Below are 9,282 nucleotides of genomic sequence, written 5' to 3'. Positions count from 1 at the left end.
TTACATTTGCAGAAATGTCAAAAATCTGCTTTATAATCAAAAAATAGTAGTAATGAAACTACCTTCTTTTTTGTATCATGGATAAAGTGGCTGCTTTAAGGAGAATAGGAGTGATTATTGTATGCTAATTTCTGAATTTTACAAAAAAGGGCATATTTCAAACCAAATTTCTAAATAAATTACGGGCCGAAAATTGCAAAAGTAGGTGCTAAAATAATGTGTAGGCCCTTGACTACAAGTGTGTGAAAATTTTTTTTTGGGTCGGGTCACCCCTATGGACGCAATACCCCGAAATAATTGGGCCACTTACTAAACAGTACCTAAATACTATTACTAATAAAGTGAAAAGAGTGCCCCGCAAATATATTCTGAGCGTTCAGAATATATGAGTCCGAAAGGAGTCCTAGGTAGATAAGAAATGTGAGTTTCAAAAACAAAAAATTTTTTACTCTTCTATGAATCTTTCAGGATTCATATATGATCCAAGTTATGAGCCAGCACCTTGTGCCAATATAAAAACAATAAGGATTTGCAATTTATATCTGAATTTGTTTATACAGAAATTGAAAATAATTAGAAAACAAACAAGTAAAAAAGTCAATGTTCGGTTACATTAAATACCCGGCGCAATTATTAAATATAGTTATTAACTTTTCTGAAAACTACCGTTACATGGTAAGAAGAGTGGTTTTACCCCTATTTCTAACAATTTCGATAGTATGTTCAGTTATACTTAATGAGATAAACTTATATGGTTCGATGTGGGCGGTATCACGCCCACTTTTCAAAACTCTATAATAATGTTACTTATTTCAAGGGAGTGTTTTTAGTATCAATTTTGGGTAAATTAGCGTCCTTAAATTTCAAAATATCGAAGTTTCAAGTATTTCTAAAATTTACCGTTATAAGAAAAGTGCGAGTAATTTTAATCCGATTTCAATAATAAATTAAACATTTTGCTTTTATGTGGTAAGCGAAATAATCGGACCAAGTTTGATACAAATTGATTGAACGGTTACCGAGGTATACATAACTCGTGATAAGCGGGCGGTGCCACGCCCATTTTCAGAAATTTTACCATAAACGTGAATAAATTAGCTTTAGTATTTACTGATTTATCGAAGATTTCGTATTTCTCTAAATTACCGTTATATGGGATGTGGGCGTGGTTATTTTCAGATTTTTATAATTTTCAGCCATTTGGTATGTGGTGCCAAGGCCAACAAACGGGACAAGTTTGGGAGAAATTTGTGGAGCGGGTACCAAGGTATACAAATGTAATCATAAGTGGGCGGGGCAACGCCCATTTTCCAAACATTTATATTATTATTTTACGTCTAAAAATCATTGTAAATATCAATTTTCAGTGAANTAATTTTCAGCCATTTGGTATGTGGTGCCAAGGCCAACAAACGGGACAAGTTTGGGAGAAATTGGTGGAGCGGGTACCAAGGTATACAAATGTAATCATAAGTGGGCGGGGCAACGCCCATTTTCCAAACATTTTTATTATTATTTTACGTCTAAAAATCATTGTAAATATCAATTTTCAGTGAATAAGCTTCAGTAGTTACTAAAATATCACATTTTCGTATTTTCGAAAACTACCGTTATATGGGAAGTGGGCGTGGTTACGGTCCGATTTCCCAACCTACTTTGGGTAAAAGGCAATCTACGTACCAAATTTCGTTGAGATATCTTAATTTTTGCTCGAGTTATCGTGTACACGGACATACGGACGGACAGATCATTTGTCTATATCTATCTCGATTCGTTTTGGCTGTTACAAACAACCGTTATGTGAACAAAGTTATAATACCCTTGTGCACAAGTGCGCTCGGGTATAAAAATGAATAAAATTTAGCTGCAGCTGCTGCTATTGAATTCATGTTGGAATTTGTATATGCACGTTAGTATGTACACTGGCGATCAAAGCCGAGTGCATGTACATTTTATTACTTACAATAACATAACCTTTTTAATAATAAGCGGACTGCTTTGAAATTTTCAGCAATTGGTCCTTATTATCTAAGGGATAAAGCCCAGTATACAGAAAAACTAAGCTTAAAAAAGAAACAAGCGGTTCACAGCAAAAACGCAAGGCAACTCTATTCATTCAGTTTTGAACATTCCCACGACAGCCGGTTCTACGTACCGGAATGACTCAGATTTTACCCGACCAAGGGCTGTTGTTTCGGTGATCTAACCCCGTTTAGGAAGTTGTTCGTCCATTACATACATTTTCCACGTATTCGGGTACTGTTTAGTAAGTGGCCTAACTATTTCGGGGTATTGCGTCCAAAGCGGTGACCGGATCCAAAAAAATTTGCACACACTTATAGTCAACACCTACTTTTGTAATCTTTGGTCACTAATTTATTTACAAATCGTGTTTGAAATATGCCCTTTTTTGTAAAATTCGGAAATTAGCGTACCTTTATCACTCCCATTCTACTTAAAGAAGCCACTTCACCAATATATTTTTATATTCCCCTTCACTTTACACTTTATTCGTTTAGTTATAACTTTCTTTATTACTTTAATATTATGAGGTGGGTTTTGTCGAAGGCTGAGGTATGCTCAGCCGCTCCAGAGTACAGCGAAGGTCCCACTAACCCCCACCAAATAAAACACGATTTGTGTATTAAGTCGAACAAACCCACACACACACGCGGCTATCTAGAATGCTGGCAACTTGTCGTACAGGGGAGAGCGGAAGGTAAAGAGACAGAGAGTCGGCAGTCGGTGTCGGAGACTATTCGGCGGGTAATTGTACGGCGACGGGAGTGCTACTGATGACAGCAAGATTGGCAGTGGTACGCGTCAGTCGTAGTGAAGCGCGTGGCAATGAGAGCAGTCGCGGCGGTTGTGACGGCGACTGCGACGGCTGCCTGCAGTTTCCTTGCAGTGGTGGTGGCGGCCTTAGCGGTGACGTTGGCAGTGGCCCATATAATGATGAGGGCGGCAGCGACCTCCCGCAGTGATGTTGTATGCGGCCCTGATTGTGGCGAAGGGCGAATGCGGCCCTTTATAACTACGACGGTGACAGCGGTCCTGGACGACGAGGGTTGACGTTCGCAGTAGTGTTTACCGTACTCGTGACGGGTAGTAGCGGCGGCCTGGGGCGACGATAATTGCGGCAGCCCCAGTGATGAAGACAGTAGCAGCGGCCCTGGTTGGCGATAGTTAGCGTTCGCAGTCCTCGGGGATGATGTCGGGCGGCCCACGGTTGTAGCTTCGGCCTCGGGGCGGCAGTGGTAATAGCGGCCCCGGTGTTGAGAGCAGCGGTACGGGCCCTAGCGGTGATGATGATTATTGCGGCGGCTCTGGATGACAGTGAGTACAAATCGCGGTTCTCTGTGTTGCTGGCGGGCGGTCCTCGGCAGAAATGTCGGCATTGGGGCGGCAGTAGTAGTAGCGCCCCCGATGATTAGGGCAGCGGTCCGGGCCCTACGGTGATGATGATGGTGGCGGCGGCCCTGAATGGCAGCGAGTACGATTAACGGTCTTCGGTAATGTTTGCGGGCGGTCCTCCGTAGCGATCTCAGCCTTAGGGTGGCAGCGGTGTTGGCGGTCCAGATTGGTGACCTACGGACAACTGATCGTTAGTGCGCTCCCCCCCCCGCCGGCATCGAAAGGTTGCCCAGTCCCCCCGTATGTATTCGTGGCCGCTAGGCGCTGCAGGGGGGTGGTTCGCCCCCCTTCAGCGCCCCCTAGCCACGCGGTATCGTAAGCAGGCAGGGGTGCTCGGAATTGGGCAAGCCCAAACGGGTCACGCCCCCTGTCTGCTTGAGACCGTATCCAAAAATGGGACTAGCCCATAATGGTTTTGGAGTGTTGCATGAGGGGTATACCCCCCCTTGCAGCCCCCTTCAACCAATCAGTCTTCCTCCGAGGAGGAAAGCCAAGAGCGGCTCAAATAGGCCCGAAGCCCCGGATACGCTCTGTGCTTACCTACGGACAACTGATACTGGTTGAGTTCATGCTGGCAGCTTTAGCTCCGGCTTTGTATGAGCTGTTTGAGAAGTGAGTGGGCTTATTCCGCGTTATGTGTTTTGAGTAGCGAATTTCTTCCATATGTTAGTGCTCATGGTTATCCAGGTTGGTGTTTGCGAAATTTGTACGCGCTTGCCATGCCAGATTCGTGTATGCGTATGTGTGTACGTATGTATGTACATAGGGGTGCTTCTAGTCTCGTTGGTATGTTAGTTTGTGTGTACGTCTACCAGTATGTATGTATGTATGTTTATATATTTGTACCTATGTGCAGTTGTAAGGCGCATGCTAGGGTGATGTCGAATATGTTATTGTAGCGTAGGCGAAGCTACGTTACAGTCCCCCTCCCACTTCGGCGGACGACAATTTGCGGTATTCTTCACCAGAGTACACTGTACACTGGCTCGGTCGGTATGTGTGTGGGGGGATCTTATTTTATTTTGTTTATGCAATTTTTTTTTTTGTTATACAAATACAAGTTTTCTTATTTCTTAAAATATTTCGAAAATGAGTTCGTAAGTTTTGATATAACTATAACTAGGTGGTGAAATGCAGATTTACTTCTACAATGATTGGAAAAATGTTATATAATGAATATGTAATTGTTTTTTTTTTTTTTTATCTTAAGCTTAATTGATTTCAAAAATAATTTTACAAATTTCCTTTTGAAGAAAATAGGTGCTGTTTGTCTAATCCGTGAATTCGATGACCTTGGTTCTTTCGCCGAAACGGACGATGGCGTGGCTCGCGTCTATTTGTATGGAGCATGCGGTGCATCTTCCATCGGAATCGCCATCGCTTTCGGGTATTTTGGATCGTCTCAACCGCAGATTTTTTGGATGGATCAGCTGTGTCCCTGGTGGCCGGCTCCTCATCCTCTGTAGCCGGGCCCGCATTCGGTGATGGTTGGGTGACCCTTGGTTCGGCGGCGGTCTCCCGGGCTGAATTGGTGGTTGCTGCTGCTTGATTGGTGGTGTTGGCGGCTGTTGTCGCTGCCAAGGCTGTGTGGTCCGATTTGGCCAACAGCTGGGCGTGTGGCTTGGGCAGAACGTGGGCGAGCGGCGGGCAGTGAAATATTTTATCGCTAAGGATCCGCGGTTTGTTTGGTGGTCATGGCACTGCCTCAAATGGCGGTCGCCATGGTGCAATAGGCTGTGGTTCGTCCGGTGGGATTGGTTGTAACCAACGGCGTTTACGGATGGATGTGGCTGTCTCGGTATCACCTGCAGGATGGCAGGATTGCGTGGGTACTGGCGTTGTTGTAGTGGTCGATGGTGCCGGAGTGTGATCTCGCGTTCGGCGGTGGTGCTTCTTGGCCCGGTACTTTTGGAAAATCGAGCTTTGTGGATTTCCAAGAAATCGGCCAGTCTTTTGTTTCGCTTCTCTTTCAGGTGCGTCCTTTCCGTTAAGCTGCACAGAACAGCACCGGCTCTCGGCAGTGGGGCGGGAGCTAGGGGCTGGTTATCAAATGTCACGACAATGCCTCGTTGCGCCAAAAAGTCCATTCCCAGTATCATTCTTTCGGCCAGATTGGGGATCACGACAACCAGTCTGCTTGTTGCTCGGCCGTTATATTCAATTTTGACGGGATAGGAACGCGTACTTGCGACGCCCGTTGGACTGCTAGTTGCACGTTTTGTTTGTCGAGTTGTGGCTGAATATTTCGCTGCTCCAGATGCTTGCATAGGTATTCATTGATGTATGTTAACGTGGCCCCAGTGGCGATTAGGGCTCGGACATCCATGCCTTCGACTAGGACGTTCACATAGAAGCGGCCATCGCGGCCTTGCCAGCCTGGTCGAGACGTGGTTGTTTTATCGGCGGGTGACTTAAGGGTGGCTGTTTTCTCCTTGCGACACAGGCAATTCCTGGAGAGGGTACCATCTCGTCCGCATCTACACTGAAATCGGTGGTGTCCGCGCTTTTTGCATCTCCAGCAGGTGTTCTTCCCATCGTATCGTTCGTCTGGAGTGGATAGGCAGTGTGCTGCTTGCCTGGTTTGCCTGGCCTCCTCGCTTTTGAGCAGCTCATATTCGTCTGTGAGTTCGATCAATTCTTCGATAGTCTGGAACTCGCTCCGCTTTATGAATAGTCGGTACTCCACTCGCAAGNTATTTTAGCGCTAAGGATCCGCGGTTTGTTTGGTGGTCATGGCACTGCCTCAAATGGCGGTCGCCATGGTGCAATAGGCTGTGGTTCGTCCGGTGGGATTGGTTGTAACCAACGGCGTTTACGGATGGATGTGGCTGTCTCGGTATCACCTGCAGGATGGCAGGATTGCGTGGGTACTGGCGTTGTTGTAGTGGTCGATGGTGCCGGAGTGTGATCTCGCGTTCGGCGGTGGTGCTTCTTGGCCCGGTACTTTTGGAAAATCGAGCTTTGTGGATTTCCAAGAAATCGGCCAGTCTTTTGTTTTGCTTCTCTTTCAGGTGCGTCCTTTCCGTTAAGCTGCACAGAACAGCACCGGCTCTCGGCAGTGGGGCGGGAGCTAGGGGCTGGTTATCAAATGTCACGACAATGCCTCGTTGCGCCAAAAAGTCCATTCCCAGTATCATTCTTTCGGCCAGATTGGGGATCACGACAACCAGTCTGCTTGTTGCTCGGCCGTTATATTCAATTTTGACGGGATAGGAACGCGTACTTGCGACGCCCGTTGGACTGCTAGTTGCACGTTTTGTTTGTCGAGTTGTGGCTGAATATTTCGCTGCTCCAGATGCTTGCATAGGTATTCATTGATGTATGTTAACGTGGCCCCAGTGGCGATTAGGGCTCGGACATCCATGCCTTCGACTAGGACGTTCACATAGAAGCGGCCATCGCGGCCTTGCCAGCCTGGTCGAGACGTGGTTGTTTTATCGGCGGGTGACTTAAGGGTGGCTGTTTTCTCCTTGCGACACAGGCAATTCCTGGAGAGGGTACCATCTCGTCCGCATCTACACTGAAATCGGTGGTGTCCGCGCTTTTTGCATCTCCAGCAGGTGTTCTTCCCATCGTATCGTTCGTCTGGAGTGGATAGGCAGTGTGCTGCTTGCCTGGTTTGCCTGGCCTCCTCGCTTTTGAGCAGCTCATATTCGTCTGTGAGTTCGATCAATTCTTCGATAGTCTGGAACTCGCTCCGCTTTATGAATAGTCGGTACTCCACTCGCAAGCCTTCGTAGATGCGCTCCAAGTGGTCTTCGTTGCACATAGTTGGGTGCTGTCGGATTAGCGTTTGGAGGGTGAGGATGTAGTCCTTGGCCTTTCCTCGGTTTAGCTGTTTCCGCTGGCGAATGGCGTCTTCCAACTGACTTACGTGTCGACGGGGAAGAAAGAATCGTTCAACTTCGGTGCAGAATACAGCCCAGGTGGTTATGTGTGGCCTTCTGACGCGGAACCATTGGAGTGCTTTGCCGCGGAGTATTTCGGATAGGGTTGGGAGGAGTTGGTCTGGCGTGATTTGGTAGCATTCCAGCTCCTCAATCCTCTCCAAGAAGTCGGGCAGAGTGTCGCCGCCGGAGTAGTGTACGTCCCAATGGCGGACAGTGCTCATTACCTCGGCATTGCTCATATGGTCTCGTTTCTGGGCGATTAGTCTTGCTCCCCCGGTGTGTAAGAGGGATTCGCCAAGTTTAACTGCAGGAGTTTGTTCGTGTGGCGATTTCGCCATGCCAGCTTCTTCGGTGGCCATCTCCAGTTCTTTGAGAAGGCTTTCGGTCGATTTGAGGTTTCTCTTCGTCCTGACGAAGTTGCTGAGAGTGCTGCGCAGATCAGCGACGGTGCTCCCTTCAACGGATATATGATGCCTCTTGCATTTTTCCACCAATCTCTCTTTCTTCAAGAGATATATCCAGCCAAGAGTGTCAATGTTTAGTGTGGTGGTATCATTTTCGCTCATCCGTGTGTCATTTACTGGTTGTGGTGTGTTCGATGAGCCCGCTTCCGCAGTGTTGGTGCTTGTTGAGGTTTTTGCACATGCGCCTGCAGAGCTGGGTCCCTGCTCGGGCGCCATTTATGAGGTGGGTTTTGTCGAAGCCTGAGGTATGCTCAGCCGCTCCAGAGTCCAGCGAGGGCCCCACTAACCCCCACCAAATAAAACACAATGATTTGTGTATTAAGTCGAACACACACACACGCGGCTATCTAGAATCCCGGCAACTTGTCCTACAGGGGAGAGCGGAAGGTAAAGAGAGAGAGAGTCGGCAGTCGGTGTCGGAGATCATTCGGCGGGTAATTGTACGGCGACGGGAGTGCTACTGATGACAGCAAGATTGGCAGTGGTACGCGTCAGTCGTAGTGAAGAGCGTGGCAATGAGAGCAGTCGCGGCGGTTGTGACGGCGACTGCGACGGCTGCCTGCAGTTCCCTTGCAGTGGTGGTGGCGGCCTTAGCGGTGACGTTGGCAGTGGCCCATATAATAATGATGGCGGCAGAGACCTCCCGCAGTGATGTTGTATGCGGCCCTGATTGTGGCGAAGAGCGAATGCGGCCCTTTTTAACTACGACGATGACAGCAGTTCTGGACGACGAGGGTTGACGTTCGCAGTAGCGATTATCGTACTCGTGACGGGTAGTAGCGGCGGTCTGGGGCGACGATAATTGCGGCAGCCCCAGTGATGAAGACAGTAGCAGCGGGCCCTGATGGTGGCAACGGTGGCAGCGGCCCTGGTTGGCGATAGCTAGCGTTCGCAGTCCTCGGTGATGATGTCGGCCGGCCCACGGTTGTAGCTTCGACCTTGGGGCGGCAGTGGTAATAGCGGCCCCGGTGATGAGAGCAGCGGTACGGGCCCCAGCGGTGACGATGATTATTGCGGCGGCCCTGGATGACAGTGAGTACAAATCGCGGTTCTTTGTGTTGCTGGCGGGCGTTCCTCGGCAGAAATGTCGGCCTTAGGGTGATGAGGGCAGCGGTCCGGGCCCTAGCGGTGATGATGATGGTGGCGGCGGCCCTGAATGGCAGCGAGTACGATTAGCGGTCCTCGGTAATGTTTGCGGGCGGTCCTCGGTAGCGATCTTGGCCTTAGGGCGGCAGCGGTGTTGGCGGTCCAGATTGGTGACCTACGGACAACTGATCGTTAGTGCGGTCCCCCCAGGGCATCGAAAGGTTGCCCAGTCCCCCCGTATGTATTCGTGGCCGCTAGGCGCTGCAGGGGTGTGGTTCGCCCCCTTCAGCGCCCCTAGCCACGCGGTATCGTAAGCAGGCAGGGGGGCTCGCAATTGGGCAAGCCCAAACGGGTCACGCCCCCTGTCTGCTTTAGACCATATCCAAAAATGGGACTAGCCCATAATGGTTTTGGAGTGTTGCATGAGG

At 48.7% G+C, this 9,282-nt stretch overlaps 1 protein-coding gene across 1 annotated transcript; it reads right to left on the bottom strand.

Annotated features, from left to right (window-relative positions):
- Positions 1–5,383: 5,383 nt before the first annotated feature.
- LOC108375949 (uncharacterized) lies at positions 5,384–8,040 on the bottom strand. The gene is made up of 2 exons (XM_017632109.1): positions 7,106–8,040; positions 5,384–6,067 (listed from the first exon to the last, which is right to left on the bottom strand). The coding sequence occupies exons 1-2, from the start codon at positions 7,982–7,984 to the stop codon at positions 5,534–5,536; spliced, it is 1,413 nt and encodes a 470-aa protein (XP_017487598.1). The 5' UTR covers positions 7,985–8,040; the 3' UTR covers positions 5,384–5,533.
- Positions 8,041–9,282: the final 1,242 nt, after the last annotated feature.

This window comes from Rhagoletis zephyria, unplaced genomic scaffold, assembly GCF_001687245.7.
Source record: "Rhagoletis zephyria isolate East Lansing unplaced genomic scaffold, Rhagoletis_zephyria_1.1 Rzeph_scaffold_09673, whole genome shotgun sequence".
NCBI classification, from domain to species: Eukaryota; Metazoa; Arthropoda; class Insecta; order Diptera; family Tephritidae; genus Rhagoletis; species Rhagoletis zephyria.
The sequence above is the reverse complement of the archived record's forward strand: the minus strand, read 5'-3'. Positions and strand labels throughout refer to the sequence as shown.

Excerpts from the sequence above, each read along its gene's own strand:
- LOC108375949 (XM_017632109.1), bottom strand. The coding sequence starts at position 7,984 with ATGGCGCCCGAGCAGGGACCCAGCTCTGCAGGCGCATGTGCAAAAACC. Across the intron at positions 6,068-7,105 it reads TATTCATAAAGCGGAGCGAG|TTCCAGACTATCGAAGAATT; the intron begins TTCCAGACTATC and ends AAGCGGAGCGAG.